We start from the raw sequence: 26,887 nt of genomic DNA on the forward strand, positions 1-26,887 counted from the left end.
TAAGTTCTGTCTAAATGCCAAATTAATATTTGTATAACTAATTGTTTATGGATCCCCTCTCAAATGCCTGACTTTATATTGCCAAGAAAAACAAAAGAAACATTGTAAAAGCTACCAAAATTAAAAACAACAGATATAACAATGTTTCAGTTGGGAACACTTATTTAACAGCCATGACCAGGAAACGGGCTTACTTGTGCTATCAGGGCCACAGGCTTGATGGAAAAAATGGGTTTCCAATGTCTTACAAAAGGCCAGCAGGGTTCAGGCAAATCTAATCTCTGGGGGAATGCCAGAAGGTGGGTACCACAACACAAAAGGCTGTTCCTTTACCCATCAGATGGAACTCTCTTATGTATAGGACTCGGAGCACGCTACTCCTGCTAGATCTAACAGGATGGGTAGACACCACAGGGGATTGTAGGCTAATAATACTTAATAATAATAATTAACATCCTTAGGGCATTACAAAACACATGCTTTAATGAAGCATTATGATGTCAATAACACAGATTTACTCACTTGTTTTGTTTACAAACAGGGTAGGATACAGTACGTTTGAAATATGAATATGATGTGATATTACTAAATGAAGCTGCTGAAGGTAATCACAGGAAATGAAGGTTTCAGTGTAATTCTGAACAATAAGGCCAAAATCAGTAGGTACAAATTTGTGTCATTTAGGTTGTTATGGGTGTTTGGGAAAAAATGTAGCAAAATCTGACAAATGCAGTGTGAGCTAGGAAAGGTGCAGATCAAAATTTTGTTTTTTTGGTAATCACTGCAAAATATATGAATGTGAGAAAGTTTACTGTAGATTTGCTAATTCAGAAAAAGTATATGATGAAGTAAATAGGCTTGAATTGTGAAGTGTGTTGTAAAATATGTTCAAAGTTGCTTACTAAATAGCATAAATGTGCATATAGTGCACATAAGAATTTGTAATCAATGAATGCTTATTAAATGGTTCCTTACTCAGCAAGGAATAGAACAAAGATGGGTGAGATCTCTTTGATCATTTACTGTATGCACAGATCAAGATATAAAGAAAATCATTTATTAAAGCATGTTTCTGTTATAGACGCTAAGAATGAGGGCAAAATGGAAACTTGAATGAAATAAATGATTTTATTTATTATTTAGATTTGTATGCCGCCCCTCTCCGCAGACTCGGGGCGGCTCACAGCAGCATACAACAAATCATGACAAATCTAAATATACTTTAAAATATTTAAAAAAACCCATTTACTAAACAAACATACACACTAAACAAACATACACACAAACATACCATGCATAAATTGTACATGCCCGGGGGAGGTGATTCAGTTCCCCCATGCCTGACGACAAAGGTGGGTTTTAAGGAGTTTACAAAAGGCAGGGAGAGTAGGGGCAGTTCTAATCTCTGGGGGGAGTTGGTTCCAGAGAGTCGGGGCCGCCAGAGAAGGCTCTTCCCCTGGGGCCCTCCAACCGACATTGTTTAGTTGACGGGACCCGGAGAAGGCCCACTCTGTGGGACCTAATCGGTCGCTGGGATTCGTGCGGCAGAAGGCGGTCTCGGAGATATTCTGGTCCAGTGCCATGAAGGGCTTTAAAGGTCATAACCAACACTTTGAATTGTGACCGGAAATTGATCGGCAGCCAATGCAGACTGCGGAGTGTTGGTGAAACATGGGCATACCTAGGTAAGCCCATGACTGCTCTCGCAGCTGCATTCTGCATGATCTGAAGTTTCCGAACACTTTTCAAACGTAGCCCCATGTAGAGAGCATTACAGTAGTCGATTGGCCCATAAATATTCAGGTAGAATAGAAACTTATATTTTGGAGTTCAATGGAGATTCAACAAGCCAGAGCTTGTAACCAGCTTCATTGTTTCAAATGTGTATAATATCCTGTATACTCAGACATTCTGTAAATAATTCAGATTCAGAATAAATGGTTTATATACTGGATTAATCTAAAAACCCCTGACTTATTCCTGGAATTATGGATACCGTATTATTTCTAAAGTTGTTGTCAGAACAATATCTAAAAATGAAGTAGTTTCTTGAATATATAACCCAAAGTTTATGTACACAAAAATAGATTTTGAAATACTCAGAATGGATGAATAGCTGATGAAAATGACAGAATTGGCAGAGATGGCAAAACTGACTTCCTTGATTAGAGAAAGGATCATTGTATTTATTAGGGAATAGAAATTCCTGATGGACTTTTGATGAACAAAGAAGAAAATGAACTTCTGATTTATGGGTTTGATTATTAGAAGGGATGGACTACAGAAGGGTGAATTAAAGAAAGAAGTAAGTTATAATCTGCTGTTAAATTTGAAAGCTGCTACTTTACAACTTTTTTTGTTTTCTTCCATTTGTTTTCTTTCTTATCTACTATTTTTGTCCTTTTTATATTTTTTATAAAATGTGTATTGTTTATTTTGATAAAGACCTTTTTAATAAAAATTGCATTGCAAATAAACACGGAACTTTGAGAATAGTCGCATAGCTTGCATCTTCTTTAAACTACTGCCATCTTGTGGGGATTTTGTTTTTTGGCCATATTCAAAATGTAGGTTTTAGAAAGCACAATGCAGCAGACTTGAGCTTTTTAAGTGATAATACAAGGATGTTGAACTCAATTTCATTGAAGGGCACAGCAGGGTTGGGCTTGACCTTGGAGGGTTGGGGTGGACGCATGGACAGCTCGACATCACTCATGCCAGGGGTACCTGTGGCAGTGAAAATAGGCTCCCAAGCTATGTTTCTGCTGCAACAGCCTCCTATAACTCTCTGCCAGCAAGAACATAGCTTGGGAGTGCTGCACGCAGCCCTCGCGAGCTGTTTTTGGCTACAATGGCCTCCTGCAACCCTCTGCCAGCAAAAATGGAGGTCAGGAGGACCTAGATTTGCTTTCGCTGGCAGAGGCACTGTGGGCTAGTCCTTTGCGGTTTCTAGGGTAGGCCTCCGGGTCAGATCTCCTGCAGACCAGATCTGGCCCCTGACCTTGAATTTGACACTTCTGTGATAAAATATTCCAAATTTATTGTAGGACTTTGTCCTTTATTATTTCTATTTGAAAGTTTAATGCATGGACTTCCATCTTTATTTGAAAAACCATAAACAAAAATCAGTGAGTTCCACCAAAAAAGGGAAATGCAAATTTTACCATGAAATTATCTACTGTACATTGTTCAAACTTTTACTTAGTTAGTGGCCAAATTTGCATTTCTCTGCATGTAAAGATAGTTAAATTGGTTCAGTTTAAACTAGCCTGATTATGCTTATGTGCCATCAAGTCAACTCTTACTGACCATATGAATATTCTGGATCTGTCCCCAGCTTACTGCTGTAATTGAGTACTATATCCCTCTTTCTTTTCACTGCAGTATTAGAGCCCTCTCCAGAGAGTTAGGATTTTGCATAATGTGTCCACCAAGTAGGATAATTTGAACTTTGTCATTTTATTTCTTTGTTTGATGAACCATTTATTTAGCTATTCTTGGCTATCCACTGTCTTCTCCACTTCCAAAGTTCAAAACCATTAAAACTATCTCCTTGCTTCTTCAAAATCCAACTTTTATTTCCACAGTGCAACACAGGGGAAAACCCACTGATTACATAATTCTGATCTTTATAGTTCTAGTTGTATCAAGGCACCCAAACAAGTTTGCCAGGTATTCATTGCTATTCTACCAAGTGATAGCATTTTGGACTTCAAAGAACATCTTTGTCAAGCAATGTTAATCTAAAATAAAGCAATGGTAAAAAATGATCAAACAAATGGAGAGTTAAATGATATATTGGGAAAGTTTTTAAAGTTTATATTGGAAATTTAAAAAATCAGAAAATCAATATGGACCAGAAATAGATTTGTGAATTTTTTCCTGACAATTTTACTTCATATTTCATAAGAGACATGGTTATTTAATCCATTGCACCCCTTATTTATATGATCTACCTCTAACTTGCCATATCAATCTATAAATTATATAGTGATGTAGAACAAAAGCATGATATAGCAGAGGAATTTTCTGCTTATTTCTAAGAAAACCATCTGGGTACAAGTACTTCTGCCTATTATTATGCTTTTTGAAAAAGGTTTTTTTTTTAATGTTTTTTTAAAAAAAATTATCATTATTTTAGAAGCTTGTAATTATATTACATTAGAGGGCAGAATATTAAAAAAATTGGGTTTGTTCTCAATTTTCCAGGAATTTACAGGTGTCGTGTGTGCAACTGCTTGCAAAAATAATTGAACCTTGTACCTAGTTCTGTTCCACAACTGACCTGCTAAGGTATAAAGAGTATGCAGATCTTTCAGGGTGATGTGATGGGGAATCTTTTGCCCAATGAATAAAAGGGCAAAACAAACCAATTTCAATCTGTTGGTTCTTGCTGTAGTTGCTCTTGTTGGCATTGCTTTTGGCTAGTCTGAAAGTAGAGGAGCATATAGCTGTGGGTCGTCTGGCCATATCTCTATCTATCTATCTATCTATCTATCTATCTATCTATCTATCTATCTATCTATCTATCTATCTATCTATCTATCTATCTATCTATCTATCTATCTATCTATCCATCTATCCATCTATCCATCTAATCTATCTTATCTATCTGTCTGTCTGTCTGTCTGTCTGTCTGTCTGTCTGTCTCTATCTATAGATTTCCTGGCATTCCAACAGCTGCGCCCCCATGGTCACATGATTGCATTTCAGTGCTTGACAGTCAGGCCATATTTATGGCCATTTGCAGCATCCTACAGTCGCATAAAGACACCCACCCACCCACCCCAAAAAATATCTGGTGTTTGCTTACAGTTTCTGGCAAAAGCCAGCCAATAACGTGCTTGATTAATGACAATGGTGTTAACTTAACCATAACCAAAGTAGAACTGGATCACTCAAATATTGACTCACTTTAGGACCGTCACAATGTATGACCATACTACCAAGCTTAATTGTGGTTCTAAGTCAAGAAATTACATTATATATGTTTTTAAAAAGTATTCTCCATTAGAAACATCAGCTTAGTATTATGTGGTCTTAAAGTTAATGCAATGGAGTTCTAGAGGCAGACAAGATGACTAATCTGAATGAAGCGGCTCAATGAAACAGGTGTTATTTACCAATGCAAAATTGAGAGACATCTCTAGTAGTGTAAAACTCCTTTTATATTTCTATTTAAATTAGGGTTAGTGGGAGATCAAGCTAAATATGCAGATCTCTATTGAAGAACTCAACATCTGTGCCAAGCAGCTATACAAACAAGTTGCAAGCATTAATTCCTTGATTCCCCCAAAATTCACTTTTATTCCCTCATTAATATAAATACTGGATACCAACTCATTTAAATTTATTTTGCTCTCTCTCTCTGATATCATTTACATAGTTATAAAGCATTTTTATACAGAATGTAGGAGCTCCATTTTGCCACTGGGACACTAAAAGACCACAAGAGAATCCAGATGAGCCAGAGGCTTTCCATCTTGCATTGGACTGCCTAGAAACGGTTCAAATAGGTCCAAGTGCGGCTGTAGTTGTAATCTAGAAGTTGCTCAACAGGTCCTGAAAAATAACCAATTTTTTTGAGAGATTGTAATGAAACCTTTGCATCACTTAATAAGCTTGAAAAGAAGAGCTAGATAGAAGTTTTATCTACAAACAATTGCAGATCAGATGTAACAACACAGTCTCTGCTCAAGATTTCCCAGTAGCCTAAGCCCTCTGAATATAAATTGGACTCAATAATACATCAACATTTAAGTCAGACATTTGGAAGAAGTTGGCTTTTTTGGGGTGGGTGGGAGGAGTTTATTTCCTATTTCTCTGGAAACTGCCCTCAAAGAGCTTTGGTTTAAAGCTTCAGACAGAACCTTAACAATTGCACTGGATAATGGGGGAAATCACCAGCGGTTCTGTCACCTACCTGTTCAGGCAGGTTTCAAGAGAAAGCTTTTCTGAGCTTACAAGTAAACACTGAAAGGTACAACTACAAGCCAATAATTCATGTCATGGGACAAATTTGATCTCAGAAATAACATTTTCACAAACATTCTTTAAGAGTCCAATTTCATTATAGCTCTCTTAGAATGAGATTGTAAGAAGGGTGACATGCAGATCTGAGATTATACTCAATTCAGTTTTATCATAAATAACCAGAACATGATTTCGCAAAGTTTATCTGAAGCATTTTAAACATACCAAAGCAGACAACAGATTGTTTCCTCCTCCTTTAGCAATCACAATTCAAAGCCCACCAACTTACCAACTCCTGCAACAACTGGACATGTGTCATACACGTATTTACTGCAGACATCCTGAACCATTTTGGTATTTATTTCCTAGAAGACAGAAAAAAATTAGATATACTTCCAGGAGAAAATCAGATAATTTGCTAATGATATATACTAACTACCAAAAAACCTGTATGTCATTAGCAAAACTCAAATTGACATTGCTCTCATCTACTTGAGTGTGCTCTGAGAATACAATATTCTCTTCAAAAATATACAATACGTTCATAGATTACCTCCTTCAGTGATTACCTGAATCAGTATCCAGCACCCCACAAATTAGAAGTCCTTGAACTTCATGAGAAAGACCTTAAATTTCCTAAGGATTTTTGCATGTTGCAAGATAGGTTCTATAATTGCAGAAAACTGACATACCACGCTTGATATTGCAGTACTGAGTATAATGCCATGTCTTAGCATTTATCAAATAGTAATGCAAATGCTAAACAGCACCAGTTGGACTGGAACAACACAAAAATAATCAGCCATGCTACCATGCTCCTGAATTCATCAAAGTCTAGCACTCCACAAGCAATTCCATCAATTGGCCTTGACCTACAACCAGTCCATGAACTCCTCAGAATCCAAATAATAATAATAATAATAATAATAATAATAATAATAATAATAATAATAATAATTTATTAGATTTGTATGCCGCCCCTCTCCGAAGACTCGGGGCGGCTCACAACAGTAATAAAAACAGTATAACAATAGAACAAATCTAATAATAAAAATTATATAAAAAACCCCAACTGTTAAAAACCATACAACACATACATACCAAACATAAAATATACAACCCCCCCCCCCCCCCCGAGTTCAGCCCCCAATGACCCTGACCTGATGTAATCTCCTTATTACACCCATCACAAGACTGGCTGGTCTCATAGCTGATCCATCACAAGACCCTCGCTTGACATATCCACACCTGAAGCTCTTATAAACAGAAGAACACTGGCATCCCTTAAACTCTGCTGAAGATGTTACCTGGCCTGGTTAAGAAACATTTGGAAACCAACCCACAAGCTCAGAGAACAGACCTTCATACTCATCCTACACCCAAGCTGCAGACTAGATGGACCATGAGGTCTTTTTCTGCCGTCCGTCTTCTATGTTTCTATATTCGCCATTAATGCAAAGTACAGTGTTCCCTCGATTTTCACGGGTTCAAACTTCGCGAAACGTCTATACCACGGTTTTTCAAAAATATTAATTAAAAAATACTTTGCGGTTTTTTCCTCTATACTAGTTTTTCCTTCCCGATGACGTCATAGCCAAATTTTCATCCACCTTTAATAAATATTTTTTTAATAAACTTTAATAAATAAACATGGTGAGTAATAATCTAAATGGTTGCTAAGGGAATGGGAAATTGCAATTTAGGGGTTTAAAGTGTTAAGGGAAGGTTTGTGATACTGTTCATATCCAAAAATAGTGTGTTTACTTCTGCATCTCTACTTCGCGGAAATTCGACTTTCGCGGGCGGTCTCGGAACGCATCCCCCGCGAAAATTGAGGGAACACTGTAATGCAAATAACGACTGTTTCAACTATACAGAAAGGCGAGATTAATGAAATTAAGCTTTCTCTTTCATCAAACGAAACGATAATACTTACAGAAATTCTGGCATCCCATTCTGCTAAAGGTATCCGACGACCATAGCTCAGCAGCTGGGTGGCAATGTTCTCACACATTGGAGTTGTACCTGAAAAATAATAGTGGATTGTTAATGGAGTTATTCAGTATCTTTTCAAGAAGTGAAGCAGATTCCACAATGCACAAACAATTATATATTGCTAATGAATACCATTCAAAAATCCTTGTAGTCAGGTATTTCTTTCATATAGGACATTATTAGTGTGAAAGCTTTGAAGTTCATCATCAATGATATTACCAAAAAAAGCAGAAGATGAGGAAGAGCTGATGTTTGGGCCAGATGTTTGAGTCAACCACCTGTCTTTAAAAGCTAGTCTCAAAACAGAAACTGTGGACTGGATATTTTTAGTAGTAGATATCATTAGTATCAGGCTACACCTAGCATGGAAGGATAAAGACAGTGGTTGCTTCCAAGTCTAAAAATGCACTGCGTTCATGGCAAAATGCAGAGAGAAGTAACAATGTAACACTTTTCATAGTAACTTTCTGCTATAGTATCAAATGCAGAAACTGTGTAAATAAACAGTTAACTAAATCAAATTGGTCTACAGCGCATTGCTTAATAGAGAGGGTCAAACTTTAAAATTATTTCTTCAACTTGCAGCAAATACTACAGATAATCCAGCACCAATGATGTCTGATGTTAACAAATTATTATAAACTTTTATTCATTAAACATGAAACTCATCAACTGAATAATTAAAAATGTATCACAAATATGACTGATTGGCTCTGATAATACAGACTGCTGGCAGCATCTCAGGCTAAGAATAACAACAATAATATAGTTGTGGTTAATATTATTGTTACTAAATTTTCCGTTTGGAGATTTAATTTTATTACTAAAATAGTAATCTTAGACTTCCTTGTTTTTTTCCTAATTTTGTAACAATTTGCTTGATAAATATGCAATCCAAAGCTTGTGTACGTACTCCTACATTTTCATGAATTCTAATACAGTGATCCCTCGATCATCGCGAGGGTTCCGTTCCAGGACCCCTCGCGAAGATCGATTTTTCGCGAAGTAGCGGTGCGGAAGTAAAAACACCATCTGCGCGTGCGCAGATGGTGTTTTTGCTTCCACTGCCGGCCGCCCTTCGCCCGCCCACCCCGTTGCTCGCGCCTGGGGTGGCGCGTTGCTGGGGAAAGCGCGCGCGCTTGGGGACTCCCTAGGTCCGCTCCCCAGCTGGGGAGCGGACCTAGGGAGTCCCCAAGCGCGCGCGCTTTCCCCAGCAACGCGCGCGGGGTGGGGACTCCCTCCCCAGCTGGGGAGCGGACCTAGGGAGTCCCCAAGCGCGCGCGCATTCCGCAGCAACGCGCGCGGGGTGGGGACTCCCTCCCCAGCTGGGGAGCGGACCTAGGGAGTCCCCAAGCGCGCGCGCATTCCGCAGCAACGCGCGCGGGGGTGGGGACTCCCTCCCCAGCTGGGGAGCGGACCTAGGGAGTCCCCAAGCGCGCGCGCATTCCGCAGCAACGCGCGCGGGGTGGGGACTCCCTCCCCAGCTGGGGAGCGGACCTAGGGAGTCCCCAAGCGCGCGCGCATTCCCCAGCAACGCGCGCGGGGTGGGGACTCCCTCCCCAGCTGGGGAGCGGACCTAGGGAGTCCCCAAGCGCGCGCGCATTCCGCAGCAACGCGCGCGGGGTGGGGACTCCCTCCCCAGCTGGGGAGCGGACCTAGGGAGTCCCCAAGCGCGCGCGCATTCCGCAGCAACGCGCGCGGGGTGGGGACTCCCTCCCCAGCTGGGGAGCGGACCTAGGGAGTCCCCAAGCGCGCGCGCATTCCCCAGCAACGCGCGCGCGGTGGGGACTCCCTCCCCAGCTGGGGAGCGGACCTAGGGAGTCCCCAAGCGCGCGCGCTTTCCCCAGCAACGCGCGCGCGCTGGGAAGCAGAGTTAGGGTGTCCCCAGGCTCGCGCGCACCGCCCGCCCGCCCACGCTGTTGCTGGCTCCGCTTCCCAGCTGGGAGGCGGAGGTGGGGTTTCCCGCGCGCGTGCCGCCCGCCCGCCCACGCCGTTGCTCGCGCCGATGCTGTCTTACCAGGGCAAGAGGGGGAAGACCCAGGGAAGCCTCTGCCCGGCGGGGAAACTCCACCATCACGCATGCGCAGATGGTGGAGTTTACTTCCGGGTTGAAAACTCGCGATATGGCGTTTCGCGAAACTCGAGATCGCGAAACTCGAGGGATCACTGTACTATTCTATGTGATAGTAGTTGATCTTTTATGAAATTATTACCCAACTACAGAATTATAGATTGATGCAGGAATAATTTCTAGTGTCCTGTTCTGTAAATGATTTAAGAAGGCTAAGAACTTATGATTTTTGGAAGTTTAGTTTTAATTATGTGTAACTGAAGACTGTATTGGGTTATATCCATTCCAGAAGTAACTGAGCAATTGTTCTAAACAAATTTGCAATAGCATAGACACCTATAAAAATAGACTACTTTATTTAAAGTAAATAAAGTACTGGCTTTTTTTGGGGATAAATTTCCTGATTTCTTAGAGCTAATAAGATAGGTTTTCAGCCCCTATTATGGTCTGACTGTTGGAGATATGACAGAGTTGTATGAGATGGGATGGCTGTGAGATGTTTTAAGTTAAGAGGATTTTTTTTATAGTGATGTTTTATAGTGTTGTTTTATTTAATTTCCATTTCTTCCACTGCTATGTATTAATATGTTGTAAGCCGCCCTGAGTCTCAGGAGAAGGGCGGCCTAGAAATTGAATTAAAAAAATAAATAATAATAATTCTTTACAGTGGATGGCACAGAGGAAAGACTAACAAACATTTCAAATAAAAGGGGAATTCAGGAAAAATGTTACATTCATTACACTTTTCACAAGAAAGAAAATCCTGCTCAGGAGATGCTAAAACTGAAACTGCATTAGGAGACATACCATCTAGTTGGGCCACCAAGTTCCTTCGAAGAACTTTTTTGCCTCTCTCCAAGTCATGTTCGTGCAAATCAGTGCAAATGCGCATCCTATACAAGCAGCAGAGTTGAAGAAAGATATTAATCAAATGTAATACATCTTTAAATGACAATTCCTTTCCATTTTAGAAAACCCATGCTTGCTGATAGCAAGGAAATCAGGTTTGTTATTCTATATCAGGAGTGTCAAACTGGATTTCATCGAGGGTTGGAAAGCATTGTACTTCTCCTCGGGGCGGGGGGGATGATAAGACGGACACATCCTGCAGCACCCTACTGGTCAAAATTGACCAGCAGCCCCTCATGCCCTGTTTTGGCTGAGAGGCACCGTAAGTCTTTGCTATTTCCTGTTTGGCCCTGTGGGCTAGATTTAAGCACCCCACAGTTGAGTTTGACACCTGTTTTACATAAAAGCTGAAGAAAGAAGATCACCACAGTACAAACATATGGACAGATGAAACAGAAAGAGTATATACACTTGAGCTAATATTTAAATGAAAACTCTGTAGAGGCATAATAAATAAAATTAGATTCGAATGTAGAAGCTGCAACACACTATCTCACGCTAGAAACTTTCAGAACAGGTTTTGAGATTATTTTGCTTCTATTTTATTTTCCCATTTGCAAATATTTTTTTCATTAATCCTTGGAGAGCTATTTCCTGAAATCAATGTGCAGCCCCATATAGCACTGTTTTCTTACAAAATAAAAATAACAAAATAGAAATGAAACCATCCTTACCATTCGAATCTCCCCCAATCACTTGAATGTAGAATATTGAAACGACCAGTGACAAAATAAAAACCAAAAAGTCCCGTATCAGAGTAGCAAATATTGAAGGGCTGGAAACTTTGACAGAGGTTATTCTCAGCAAAATCAGCAGCCATTTCGCTATACAGGTTCTATAAACAGACAGTTACAATTTACTATGCAAAAATGCAGCCATAACTCATTACCAACAAAGTATTCATTCACAGTCATTAACCTTGAAATAGCTATTACTCAGTACATTAATCACTTAAGCCAGACAAACAACAAAGCCTAACAAAGTCATTAAAAAATTCCTTAAACTTGACATGAAAAAATCCTTGCCACAGAATTTAGATACCATAATACAAACCAGCACCTGTCCAACAAAATCGAATTCCTAGAAAAAAATAAACTGACTGCAAAAAGGGACTTTACTTAAGCCAAAATATTAGCTGTGCCCATTCATCTGTAACACAAAGGAAATTAAGTCAGCAGTAGATAACCAAGTGTTCTGGAACAGACTGGCTTGTGGGAGATTCGAACAAGGAATTCTCCATGTTGGCAAAGATTCCTGAAAATTTCAGGCATGGTCAAGAAATGGATCGTCATACAAATTAACTCATAGTTCTCACTCAAGGCACAAAATATCATTAGGCAAAAACCCGGAAAAGGCTCCAATGCAGGGAAAGGTGGTAGATGAGAGAAGTGGAGGATAACCCACAGCAAGATGGATGGATTTAGTTACAATGGAGATAGGTGCACTACAGAAGAGTTGAAGGACCAGATTAGGGACAGATTGTCATGGAGAAAATCTATGTATCAACAAATTGATGTGATAATTACTCAAAACAGACATGCCAATCACAGTACCTTACCTTACTTCCACCAAAGGTAAGGTCGTAGCGTCCTATGATTGAATTAATTAACATAAGGACAAGGTGGTCTGGGCTATCCCAGCCAGGCCCCTCCACTGCAAAAGCAACATGAGCCAAAGGTAATTCATCATCTCTGACTGTGACCTAAAAAGGGTGTGAAGCAAGAAAAGAGAATAAAAATCCCAGTCATACTTTTTGCAAAAATATAAAATTTCCTCTTTTATCTCTCAAAGCAAAACCGGGAATTCATGTTTTACTTTTAAAATACTTTCATTTCATTTTTTTTTTAAAAAAAGATAAATCCTGTATTCAGAACTCAAAAGTGGCTGTGATAAACGTGAACATCCAGACTTCTTATTGCGGTGATAGCCAAGAAAAATAGGTAAGGAATTTATGCGAAGAAGTGAACATAAAAATAAGATCAATATTAATACCTTAACCTGCTTTAACATTAAATTTATTTATTTATTTATTTATTAGGTTTGTATGCCGCCCCTCTCCGCAGATGTAAAATAAATAGATACTTCGCATGGAAGTGCTGAGTTGCTAAATATAGTTATACTTTGAGAGAAAAATAGTCAAGGCCAGATACACATTTTTTAGCATTCCACACTGGGCTTGTACCCAATGTTAGAATACCGAACTTGAAACAGAGTATATGTGGTAGTGGTGGTTGTTCAGCCAATAACACAGACTAATCAGTAAAAAAATAATATTTACAATGTATACAATAATTTAACCAGTAGACAGTTAGCTACATACATATCCAAATCAAGCAATCATATACAGTTCTAAACATACAGCAACTAACCATTAATATTACACACAGTTTCATACAAGTTTCATACAATACCATAATATAATACATGGACCAATACTTATCACACAGTAATATCTTATCACATTGACTGTGATTGACTGTGTGCCTGTTTTTTATATATATTGGGATTGTTTTATGAAATTACTAATTTTAAATTGTAATTAGATTGGTGGGCATTGGATTTGTTATTGTGTACTGTTTTTTATTATTGTTGTGAGCTGCCCCGAGTTTTCGGAGAGGGGCGGCATATAAATCCAATAAATCTAATCTAATCTAATCTATGCCATGTAGAGCTTTATAGATCAGATTTCCCCAAACTTTCTGGCTTTGCAGACCAGAGTGAGGGGAGAGAGAGTGGGTGGTTCTATGCAAGCAATGGGCACATGTGCCCACCGCCTGTGCAAATGGAGCACCCACAGCTGTGCATACGTGTGCGTTGACCCAGCACTTGCATGGCCTGGTTCCAAAGGACTCAAAGCCTGGTAGTGGGTTATGGCCCGGGGCTGTTATAGATGATAACCCTATAGGTCATAAGCATCACTACTTTCTTTGCCACTGCATTCTGGGCAGTCTCATAAAGAGGGCATTACATTAATCAAAATGGGTGATGACTAAAGCAATTGTCACCATGGGCAAGGGATACAGTAGTGACTATCACAGTCTCATCATACAAGATCTGTCAATCCAGGCATAATTAAAGATAGAAAATATCCAGAGCAGGAAATCATTAAAATCCACAGCAAACCATTCTCCCCATTCAGACCCTCACAGCCTCCGGGCACTAGGAGATCATCTCAGTGGCATTGCTTGGTCAGCCCAGGGTGGAGATGTACACCTGGGCATCAGCGGCATACTCATATTCAAGAGGTCACTATAATAATAAATTATCTAAGTAGAATGTATATAGAATATAATTCTTTATTAGCCAAGCGTGATTGGACACACAAGGAATTTGTCTTTGATATAAATATTGCATTATTTCCATGTACATTTTACTTTATGACAGGCCATGGAAACTCTTACCTGACTCCCGCTGAAACGACTTTGGGGCAAAATAGGTATGGTGTCAGCTTTGTAATTAAAAGGAACATTGCCAAAATGCTGCTGGGCAAGATCCACCAGTTCATTGTGACCAACATCTATTAAAAAAAACAAGGCGATATGAATATTGTTTCTTCCAACAGGGGCTGTTAAAAGAGAAACCTTTGCTAAACAGCTGCAAAACTCTTCTCCAAATTGATATAAAATTAAAACATTCCCATTTGTGACTTTTTTCTAAAAGAGCTGGGGTGGCGCAGCAGGTAGAGTGCAGTACTGCAGGCCACTGAAGCTGACTGTAGATCTGTAGGTCAGCGGTTCAAATCTCATCACCGGTTCAAGGTTGACTCAGCCTTCCATTCTTCCGAGGTGGGTAAAATGAGGACCCGGATTGTGGGGGCAATAAGCTGGCTCTGTTAAAAAGTGCCATTGCTAACATGTTGTAAGCTGCCCTGAGTCTAAGGAGAAGGGCGGCATGAAAATTGAATAAATAAATAAATAATAAATAAATACCCAGTGAAATCTCTCGGGATGACAGCACTTTAACGGACTCTACAAGTTAGATTATGGCTACAGGCAGTAGTAGCAGAATCTTAAAAGTGTGTATTTTCTTACAGTACATCCAGTCCGAGCTTCTTTCGCATTACTTCTGTTTCTTGGGCTTAACATGTTTTCTATAATTATTTCTGCATTGTTTCTCAAGGTGAACTCTGGGCTCTCAAAACTGGGCCCTTGGTTTTATTAGAAATGGTGGGGGATATTGGTGGTGGGTTTTTTCTCCGAGGTTGCTTGGAAACTAAACAAGAAGCTTGGAGAACAAACCACCACTAAATTTTGGGAAATTTCGATTCATGCACAGAATGAAGACATTTTGGATAGAAATTATCAAAGCGGTGGGTACAGAGAAGAGAGACAACAGTGAAAAAGTCAAAGGTATCGCTTGTAAAAGAAGATGCTGCTCCCCTTAGCATAGTCTATCCGGCAGAGGTGGCCATCCCCAACTTTTCTAGTCTATGCTTCTGCCATAATAGAAATGTGTATATTCCCATTAGTAAAACTTTTAAGGGGTTGATCTGACCCGATGTGCTTCACTATCCTAAATATGTTGGTCTTTGTTGTATCATATAGTCATGATTCCACTCCTATAACATTAGCGTCAATCCTGAAGTTGGCCGAACGGTGGCCGTTGTTTTTTTTTGTAGTTTTTTGTAGGGGGGGGGGGGAGTGACAAAGTTTTACTTTTAATTTGGATGTAAAACCAGAACTTAAGAGAGGCGGGTTTCTACCAAGAACATGCCAATTTGATATATCCTAATAAAAATGTTCTTTGAGGAATTATGCCTGTCCCGGAGTTCTTATTGAATGCGATGTATTACTTGGAACCTTTACAATTAGAACCTATTTGTAAGGGGTGAGATTAAAAGAAAACCAGCTTAAACTAACCTCCAGCAGCTACCAGAACCATGCGAGGTGCTTTGATATGAGTTCCCATGTATTCTGTTATATCTGCCCGAGTCAATTTCCTAGAAGAAATAAAAAATACTTTAATACTTTAAAAAGCAGTAAACAAGTAGAACTGTGTATTTTAGACCTGTCTCACAATGATTGCACCAGGTTGATACTGCTAGAACAGTGAAGGCAAACCTTTCAGGACTGGCATGTCAAAAATTCAGAATATGCCTAACTTTTGATTCTTGGATCTCAAGTTTTCCTAGTGCCACTGCTGCCACTCAATAAGGCCACCTCACACTTTTCTCCAAGGGGTACAAGCCTTGGAAATTGATGCATTTGCTCCATGGCCCAGAACTTCCCAGAAAATTGTGTGAGAGCCGAACGTTCCTTTGAGAATCATTGTTCTGTTGTTGGTAAGTGTTGGCTGGTCATCCAAAAAGTAGTGGTGTATCACCTTGGGCATGTGTATCATAGGTTCACCATCACTGGTATAGATTCTTTATAACTCCCAACACTCAGTTTCCCTAATGTATATTGTAGTAATTAAGATAAATGGTTGTTATTTTTCTGTACAAATTGTTGTTTGGACATCTGCAACTTAAATAAGACTCGTATTTATCTCATCCTTTATTTCAGTTATCTAACTGAACTCTGTGTGTCTTAATCATGTCACTTCTGCTCAACTCACTTTATATTTGCTGTTGTCCCTTCAGCTGTCTGGGCCAGAGGTGTGCCTTGATAAGCCGAAGCATGAAGATAATCAAAGAGGACAGTAGACAGACAAGAATCGGATTCTTTCATCTCCTGAAGGATGACATTCCGCTCCTTCTCAATCTGAGAATCTTCCAAGCTGCAATTCTGTGTTATATCAGCCAGAATCTCTATTGCTAAAAAAGGCATTGAATCATCAAGTAAAATTAAATTAAAAAGTAACCACGACATTACGGGTTGAGAAAAAACCCTCCACCTAAATTAGAGAACATTTATGGCAATGCATGACACAGCCAATGTCAATCCTTTTGTAACTCTTCCCATAAATGAATTCCTCTCCTAGCCTACTAATTGTCTACTTCTTCTGCAAATCTTTTATTTTTAACTTCAACCACCCATCTCCTTTGCTTCAGATGCCAATTGTTGAGAAAGTATAAGTTATTATTACTATTGATACAAGAGAATAACAATAGTAATGGAAGAGAATAATATCACTACTATTGTTCAATGAAAGCAACCTTGCAAACAAAGTAATTTTGTCAAACTCACATAGACAATTTACATTACCTTTGGGCAAATCTTTGGGTAGAATTTTCATGTAAAAAGCTGTCTTTTCACGTGAATAGTAGCTGTCAAGGTGTGCACCAATGCTTTCCACTTCCTTTTCAAATTGGGCATGAGGGTATTTACTTGTGCCCTAATAAAACATCAATCAATCAATGCTGTGTTTAGTGCTTGCTGCAATTTCAATATTCATGAAATTCATATTATCACAAGGATTTTCTTTCTATAAGGTCTATGGCCACATCAACTAAGTAAGAATGCAAGGGCTGGTTTAGATGAAGACTACCTTGAGGGAGCATATGGTGAGATGGTCTTACGTTCATACTAATAGACAAATTCAAATAATCAAAATTCTGGTTTTCAGCCAATAAGATGTCTTAGCAAGCTAATAAGCTTCCTCACTGAGAAAAGAGGGAGAGGCATATCAGTTTATTTATTTTATTAATTGGACTTATATACTGCCCCTCTCCGTGGACAGAGTTTGCCAGGAAGTTCAAGAAGACATCCCTAATAAGTATTACCCCCAAATGGCAGAGCTAGATTGAGCAGAAAACAAGAAGAAATGAAAACTTTTGTAAAGCATCTACTGTATTCTTAAGAAGCAGAAGTGAAGGAACATGATTCTGCGGTCCTGATTTGCTATGGCAGGTTTATATTCTTGCACAGATGGAGTCAGAAGGGCCAAAACTCAAAATGAACCCTACTTGGCAAAGGATGCTAGAACTATCTTTTATATATTCAAATCAGTTGTTGAATCCAGGAGACTATCTGTACTAAGTAGTCTTTTACAGTATCTCTATTTTCTTTCAGTTCTTGCATATGATGAATACTATAAAATCATTTATATGTATTTTTGTTAGCTGAAAATGAAACAAGAGTTTTAATTCCTTTATATTTTTTTAAAATGGTAGCCTGAATAAATATATCTATATAGTAGTAGTTATAGGGACCCGGTTATCTATCAGAAGGTCGCCAGTTCAGTGGTTCAGATTCCTAGTGTTGTGTAACGGGGTGAACTCCCATTACTTGTCCAAGCTTCTGCCAATTTACCTGTTTGAAAGCACGTAAAAAATGCAAGTAGAAAAATAGGAACCACTTTGGTGGGAAGGTAACAGTGCTCCGTGCACCTTCAGCATTCTGGATTTGCATGCAAAATAAAGACGGTTCTGTCATTAGAATTGGGGTGATCTATAGGCCTCCAGGGCAATCTGAGGAATATGACAACAAGATGGTGGATGAAATTACCCAAATGGCAGTAAAGGGAGATATTGTGGTTATGGGTGATTTCAACATGCCTGATGTTGACTGGAATATCCCCAGTGCCCTTACATGCAAAAGTAAGAATATAGTAGAGGCCTTTACAGGAGCAGCTCTGGCACAGCTGGTTAAGACACCAACTAGAGGGGAGAATATTCTAGATTTAGTTTTTACGAATGGGAATTGGGTTTCAGATGTCAAGGTGGGAGAAAATTTAGGTTGCAGTGACCATCTATGTTTGTGGTTTGATGTAAAAACTCATTGTGAGCAATCCTATAATGCAACCAAAGTATTGGATTTCAGAAAAACAAATTTTAATGCAATGGGGGAATATTTAGATAATGAATTAAAGGGGAGGGATAAAATGGCAGGAGCAAGCACCCAGTGGACTGTATTTAAAAAGGCCATCTTAAAAGCCACTGGACTGTATGTAAGACAAATAACTAAAGGTAAAAGGAAGAAGAAACCGCTATGGTTTAGCAATGATGTAAGGACTATAGTCAATGAAAAAAAGGCTGCCTATAGGAGGTATAAAGAGTCTGGAAGTATAGCTGATAGGGAGGTGTATAAAATGAGACAGAAGGAGGCGAAACAGATAATATATGCTGCTGAAGCCTCAAAAGAGGAAGAAATTGCCAAATCTCTAAAGAAGGGGGATAAAACCTTCTTCAGATATATTAGTGATAAGAAGAAGAAAAACTGCGGCATCACGAAGCTTAGTACCGGGAAAAATACATGCATTAATGGGAATAAGGAGATCGCTGACCATTTCAATAGCTACTTCTGTTCAGTTTTCTCAAAAGACACCTTACAAAATAATACTATAGAGGGATATAGCATTGCCTCCAACTGTACGGATTCAGCTCCAGTGATCTTAGAAGCCGATGTCTTAGAAGAACTTGAACGATTAAAGATAAATAAGGCAATGGGTCCAGATGGCATCCACCCCAGAGTTCTTAAAGAACTCAGATCTGTCATTGCTACCCCCCTGACTGATTTGTTTAACCAATCCTTGTTAACAGGAGATGTTCCTGAGGATTGGAGAATGGCAAGTGTTGTGCCTATCCACAAGAAGGGCAGTAGAGAAGAAGCTGGTAACTACAGGCCAGTTAGCTTGACATCAGTTGTCGTTAAAATGATGGAGACTCTACTGAAAAAGAGGATAAATCAGCACCTAAAAAACAATAAATTATTGGACCCAAATCAGCATGGCTTTACTGAAGGCAAATCATGTCAGACTAATCTCATTGATTTCTTTGACTATGTCACAAAGGTGTTGGATGAAGGTGGTGCCGTGGATATTGCCTACCTGGACTTCAGCAAAGCCTTTGATACGGTTCCACATAAAGAGCTGATAGATAAATTAGTGAAGATTGGACTTAATCCCTGGATAGTTCAATGGATTTGCAGCTGGCTGAAGCATAGACACCAGAGGGTTGTTGTGAATGGCGAGTATTCTGAGCAGAGTCAGGTTACAAGCGGTGTGCCACAAGGGTCTGTTCTGGGTCCTATTCTTTTTAATATGTTTGTGAGTGACATAGGGGAAGGTCTGGTAGGGAAGGTTTGCCTATTTGCCGATGACTCTAAAGTGTGCAATAGGGTTGATATTCCTGGAGGCGTCGGCAATATGGTAAATGATTTAGCTTTACTAGATAAATGGTCAAAGCAATGGAAACTGCAGTTTAATGTTTCCAAATGTAAAATAATGCACTTGGGGAAAAGGAATCCTCAATCTGACTATTGTATTGGCAGTTCTGTGTTAGGAAATACTTCAAAAGAAAAGGATTTAGGCGTAGTGATTTCTGACAGTCTCAAAATGGGTGAACAGTGCAGTCAGGCAGTAGGGAAAGCAAGTAGGATGCTGGGCTGCATAGCTAGAGGTATAACAAGCAGGAAGAGGGAGATTATGATCCCGCTATATAGAATGCTGGTGAGACCACATTTGGAATACTGTGTTCAGTTCTGGAGACCTCACCTACAAAAAGATATTGACAAAATTGAACGGGTCCAAAGACGGGCTACAAGAATGGTGGAAGGTCTTAAGTATAAAACGTATCAGGAAAGACTTAATGAACTCAATCTGTATAGTCTGGAGGACAGAAGGAAAAGGGGGGACATGATCGAAACATTTAAATATATTAAAGGGTTAAATAAGGTCCAGGAGGGAAGTGTTTTTAATAGGAAAGTGAACACAAGAACAAGGGGACACAATCTGAGGTTAGTTGGGGGAAAGATCAAAAGCAACATGAGAAAATATTATTTTACTGAAAGAGTAGTAGATCCTTGGAACAAACTTCCAGCAGACGTTGTAGATAAATCCACAGTAACTGAATTTAAACATGCCTGGGATAAACATATATCCATCCTAAGATAAAATACAGAAAATAGTATAAGGGCAGACTAGATGGACCATGGGGTCTTTTTCTGCCGTCAGACTTCTATGTTTCTATGTTTCTATGTTTCTATGCCGGCCATATACTCTTTGGCTTATAAATGGACATGAGCACTGCCCTAGAGCCAGAAATGACTAGCACACATGTGCAGGGGAATCTTTACTTTTACCTGTAGTGGTATTTGTTCCTTAATCTTTTTCATTTAAATGTAATTCAACATGTTAGAGAGACATACATTTAAATTTCACAGTATCACGGCATAAAAGTGAGCCAATGTTACCTAATTTGGTATTGAAATGTCAACAACAAAACCACCAAGTTCAGACAGAACCAAGACTCCATACAACAAAAATTCTTAGGAATAAAAATGCCCTAAATAAATTTAAATTAGACTGGCAAGTGACACAATGATGACTAAAAGTCTGTTGCTGAAATATGGAAAGCCTTTTAAAGTTTTTTTAATTATGGTTACTCCATAAATGTAAATGAGTGGAAGAAACTCTGGTACTCAAATTATAGACTAACATTGGCAACCCGATACAAAGAAAATCTTTATAAGATGTTTTATCATTGGCACCTTCCTCCATCACGTATAGCAAAGATGTTCCCCAATTTTTCACCTAGCTGCTGAAAATGTAAAAAAAAAAAAAGGAATGTACCACCATTGTTGGTGGACATGCCCAATCAAATACTGGAGGAAAATTAAACTATACTTAGAACAAATCACAAAACAAAGCATTCATTTAAAACCTGAAATGTTCCTACTAGCAATATATAAACAAAAAATTAAAAAAGAAGATAGATACTTGATTTTGCACATTTTGACAGCAGCTAGAATACTATATGCTCAATAATGGAAGGAAAATATAACCCCGACCATCTTACATCTCATCAATAAAATTCACGAATGTGCAGAACTAACCAAAATGACCTATGTATTGCAAGACAGAGACACATTGGACTTCTACTCAGCCTGGGATAAATGGTATAAATGGTTGAGTCATTACAAATATCCCAAATAAAAATTAACTAAAATTGGAATTTTTTTCCTCTCCTTTTTTTCTTCAGAAATATTCCAAAAAAGACAAATCTGAATATTACAGATAAAAGAAACTGCAAACCTATCGACATATGGCTACCCAAAAGTTACAAAGAAGAAATAAAACCAAAACTGCTTGAAATAACCTGAATCAAATCTTAAAAGCTGCAAATTAGCGGTCAACAACATAGTTGACATATAGGTAGTACTGATAAGAAGTTCGGATGGTATCATCATAAATCTATGGAGTTTAAATTTGACTGTACGAAACCTAAACATAAGAAAAATAAGAGTGAAAATGTAAATTATACTAACACATACTTATACGTTACTATAAACAAATTTGATGTATTATAAAAATAACCTCTCATAGTCACAATACTAATTTTGCACCTTTATGATGTGTACCACATATAATTCACATTATGGAAATGTCCATTTAATGTTTTGTTATGTGTCATTTATTCTGTTTGTCTCCTTTTAAAAAAAACTTTATATAATTAATAAAAACCATTTTTTTTTAAAAAAAATAAAGTTTCTCTAGATTCAGAGTAGTACATCACACACATGTATTTGTATGCCGCCCCAAGTCCTTGGAGAGGGGCAGCATACAAATCCAATAAAGAAATAAAGAAATAAATAATAAATTGGGAAGCAGTACAACTCAATCATATTGCAGCTCACCTTGAATGCCAGGTGTTCCATAAAGTTCCCAACTCCATTATTCTTCTCAGTTTCATAACGACTTCCAAGGTTAAGCCATACTCCAACCTGATTTTTTTTAAAAAAAGAATTGATTAAATATATTAAATATCAGAGCAGCTTTATAGGAAGTAATCTGATATTGTATATGTATTTTAATTTTTGCACCATTGCTCGTTTTTATTTTGTTTGACACCCCGAGATGGGCAAGTATACAAATTGAATGGAATTGCAAGTCCAGCTGTAACTGCTCTATCTGAATTGAGTGTTAATTCTAGAATATGCTCACTTGTTAGACATTAAGAAAGTAAAAGCAGGAATGATAGCCATCTTCAGATTAATAACCAAGCTTAGAGAACACTAAAAATCTAAAATAGTGACTATATTTTAAAAATGGTCTGCTGTCTGCTATCTTGGCTTTTCTGCTATGGAATCTGAGCTCTCTGGAATAAGATGTATATCTATTATCTCAATAGCTTGGAAGCAATAAAAGACTGACTTGGGACTCTGCTATTCATTAAGTTGGTTTCAGGACTTTCAGTTTTTAGGAAAAGTTACTTTCTATTGGAAATATGAATATGTAATCAGTCTAGCCATTCTATGCATCTGATGAAGTGAGCTGCAGCTTAAGAAAACTTCTGCCTTTTAATAAAATATTTTGTTAGATTCCTTCCCTTAAAAATATCAAGCTTGAATTGAGTATAGACACAATGAAAAAACAGGAATTCCAACATTTTTTTTTAAAAAAAATAAAACTTACTGTACACGTAGGGTGATTTGACTTTTCTGATGCTATTCGTATGCCATTCTCTAAAGTAGTAACTTCTGTTTCAGGAAGATTGGATAGCACCTGAGCATAAGTTGCAGTACTTCCTCTCTTCACCAAGCCCTGCAAGGATATCTAAAAAAATGTGTATTAATTAATACAATACAATATGAAAGAACAAACATGTGCATTAAAATTATAGAATACCTATAACAAATTATAGTTTATTCTGGGATTATATACTTTCAGTTACAGTATCTTATGTGTAAGATGTAACACAAATAAAGACTAAAAAAGGGTTTAAAAAAATTTAGGCATCATAGTCTATGGAAAAGAAATACATTAACATTAATAGTGCAAAAATGAGACTTCAGAAGCTAGCCAACAAACTGCAATTATACTAAAAAGTTATAATTATTTAGAATGACTACAAAAAGAAAATTAATGAATATTTGAATATAATCTTATATTTATCTCTGATGAACAAGGAACAATTGAAAAATAACCTTCTGAAGTAGTACATATCCTCCTGAAGCAAACCAAAATGAAATTCACTTTACAATGCAGAATAATTTACATAATCATTCAAGTTAATACAAGAATATTTGCTAAAAGTAATGCTTTCAAAACAAAGATATATATTTCAAAGTGAAACAAAAATATGTCACAAAAAACACGAACAGTCAATAACCAATAAACAAAAACAATTTTTTTACATTTCAGATTTTTCATATAATTGCTCTGATACTTTCCAAATAAAATAATCACAAAGCAATTGAGTCTTTATTGGCCAAGTGTGACTGGACACACAAGGAATTTGTCATTGATGCATATGCTCTCAAGTGTATATAAAAGACTGTCAAGAATTACAAGATACAACATTTAATGATTGTCAAAAGGTACAAATAAGCAATCAGGAAATAATCAATGTTAACATAAATCACAAGGATACAAGCAATAAGTTACAGCCCTACAGTCCTGTTGTAAGCCTCCCAGAGTCCTTCAGGAGTTGGGTGGCATAGAAATACAATTACCTAATTAAATTAAATTAATACAGTCAAGTGGGAGGAGATGGATGATGGGACCGATTTAATTAATTTATTTATTTATGAGAAAAACTAAGAGTAATAGTAATGCTGCCTTAGTGAATAATTTGACAGTGGTGAGCGAAGTACTTGTTTAACAGAGTGATGGCATTGGTGAAAAAACTTACAATCAGATTACTATCCCATGCTACAATATAAATGAACAATAAGGGTGAAGAGATGGTGTGTGGGCCGAAAACAGCAGCCTTTCCACATTTGTAAACAAGGTTTTGGCCATGTTCTCTGAGCACTGCCACTACTCTTCAGCTGCCAAAACAAGCCACCATCGTGCTGGCGAGGGAAGGCGGCATGTTTCATCCTTAGACAGGGGGACGGAGGGGAGGTGGGGGCAATTGATATTTACCGCGATTTCCTCCGTCTACGAAAACCTTAAAACGTGGCATGAAAGGCTCGTCCCAAATGCATTTTTGGGACAACCACGGCCTGAATAGTTGAGATGACTGAACGTCTCCATAGACGTTAAGAAAAGGCTCGCTGCATTACCAGCCAAAGCAGGGCTTTCCAACCTTGGCCACTGGAAGACTTGTAGACTTCAACTCCCAGAATTCCTCAGCCAGCAAAGCAAAGCTGGCTGAGGAATTCTGGGAGTTGAAGTCCACAAGTCTTCCAGTGACCAAGGTTGGAGACCCCTAGCCCCAAAGGATAAAGATGGATCTGGACGAGGCTCAAAGGGCGTAAATATCTGCCAATATTTTATTTCGCTTTTGCCCCGAGAACGCCCGTTATTCGGACCGGACGCGAGGAAGCGTTTCCACGGATCGCCCTTTCCTTGCTGTGACCTTCGCGGACGGTGAAAGGAGGCGACGCAGAGCCTTGGGCGGACTCCGCCGTCTCCCCCGATTGATTCGCTTCCTCCTCCCCTCCACCCCTTTGCCAGGGATCCAACCGGGCACCGGACTCACCGGTGCGCAGGAGCCCCGAAGGAGAGACCGGCTTGCAGCAGAGCCCAGAGCCCGGTACACCGACCCCGCCGCCATCTTGCCCTACAGGAAGGCCACCAAATGCGCCTGCGTCCAGCTTGAATGACAGGGAGGCGCAAGCGCGAGTTCCAAAGTGGGGCGGGGGGAAGGCGGTCCCTTAGAGGAGGAAGAAGCCTGTCGTGTTAAGAAGGACTGCGAGGATGGATTCCCGTTTTCCTCGAGCTGGATTTCTCTGTGTTTCTTTTCCATCTACACTAGATAGCAATTCTACCAAGGCACTACCGAGATCAAACCCCCTAAGAATTTTAAGTATACAGTATATATACTGTAGAGGCGCAAGTCTGTGAATGGTTATAATTCTATCGTTCTATAGCTCCTCCTGATCCAATGAGATAGTTGACATTTTGAATGAGAAAAGCAAAGTGGATTCCGTGTTAAATCATGACTGTTGATAACATCTAGGATAAATTGAGCCGCCCAGAGTCTTTTGGGTGTGATTGGACACACAAGGAATTTCTCTTTGGTGCATATGCTCTCAGTGTACATAAAAGAAAATATAGATTTGTCAAGAATCATGTGGTACAAATAAGCAACAAGTTAACAGTCATACAAGCAATAAGTTGCAGTCATACAGCCCTAAGTGGGAGGAAATGGGTGATGGGAATGATGAGAAAAAACTAATAGAAATAGAAGTGCAGACTTAGTAAAAAGTTTGACAATGTTGTCAATAATTAGATAAAATTCCCGTCAAAAAACTCCCCCCAAGGTCAGAAAGACATGATTGCTCACTCTTGGTAGCCCAGACTATATTTTTCATGATTATTATTTATTATTTTTTTTAAAAAATCTTCCTTGTTATTTATATGCATACCAATCAGATCAGGTCCCATTGACTAAACCTCCTCCAGGTCCCATTGACTAAACAATGCAAGTTGACGGGCCTGCTGGGGAGAAGCTTCTCTCTGCGCCTGCCCTGGACCATGTACACCCCCACGCCCCACGTCCATACTGCTCCCATCCTACTATCCTTATATATGTGAGTTTAGGGTTTATTATGGGTTTTTCTGTTCTTATTACTAATTATTTGACTTGTTTATTGCATGTACTATTTATTGTTGTAAGCCACCCTGAGTCCCATTGGAATTGGGCGGCATAGAAGTCAAATAAAATTAATTTAATTTAATTTAAAGAAATAGGAGTTACATTATCTGGGTTGTTCTACTACTTCACATGATCTTGATCGTATTTCTCTGTTGATGCAACCTAAGAATGCATTTCCTTTTTTTACAGCATACGGCTGGCTCCTATTTATTTGGTTGTCCACTAGGACTCCTGAATTCCTGTACTACTGTTAAACCTATTCTATACCTTTGCATTTGGTTTTTCTTGCCTAAGTATGAAATCCTACTTTTCTTGCCACTGAACATTTTAAAAATATGCTGGCTGGGGAATTCTGGGAGTTGAAGTCCAAATATCTTCAAGTTGCCAAGGTTGGGAAACACTGGTCTAAAGACATCATGACATCACCAGCGGGTTGCTACTAGTTTAGGTGAATGGGTTTGAATCGGGAGGAACCCACCTCTGGGATTAACCTATTCTCCAAGGCACCTGAA

General features: G+C 38.7%; 1 protein-coding gene across 1 annotated transcript; it reads right to left on the reverse strand.

Annotated features, from left to right (window-relative positions):
- Positions 1–5,333: 5,333 nt before the first annotated feature.
- On the reverse strand, positions 5,334–25,645 carry UQCRC1 (ubiquinol-cytochrome c reductase core protein 1). The gene is made up of 13 exons (XM_070738408.1): positions 25,257–25,645; positions 23,243–23,383; positions 22,465–22,551; positions 17,095–17,224; positions 16,505–16,703; positions 15,808–15,887; positions 14,350–14,465; positions 12,507–12,650; positions 11,623–11,783; positions 10,847–10,932; positions 7,910–7,998; positions 6,263–6,338; positions 5,334–5,562 (listed from the first exon to the last, which is right to left on the reverse strand). The coding sequence occupies exons 1-13, from the start codon at positions 25,329–25,331 to the stop codon at positions 5,498–5,500; spliced, it is 1,449 nt and encodes a 482-aa protein (XP_070594509.1). The 5' UTR covers positions 25,332–25,645; the 3' UTR covers positions 5,334–5,497.
- Between the last annotated feature and the right edge of the window lie 1,242 nt (positions 25,646–26,887).

This window comes from Erythrolamprus reginae, chromosome 2 (assembly GCF_031021105.1).
Source record: "Erythrolamprus reginae isolate rEryReg1 chromosome 2, rEryReg1.hap1, whole genome shotgun sequence".
NCBI lineage: Eukaryota > Metazoa > Chordata > Lepidosauria > Squamata > Dipsadidae > Erythrolamprus > Erythrolamprus reginae.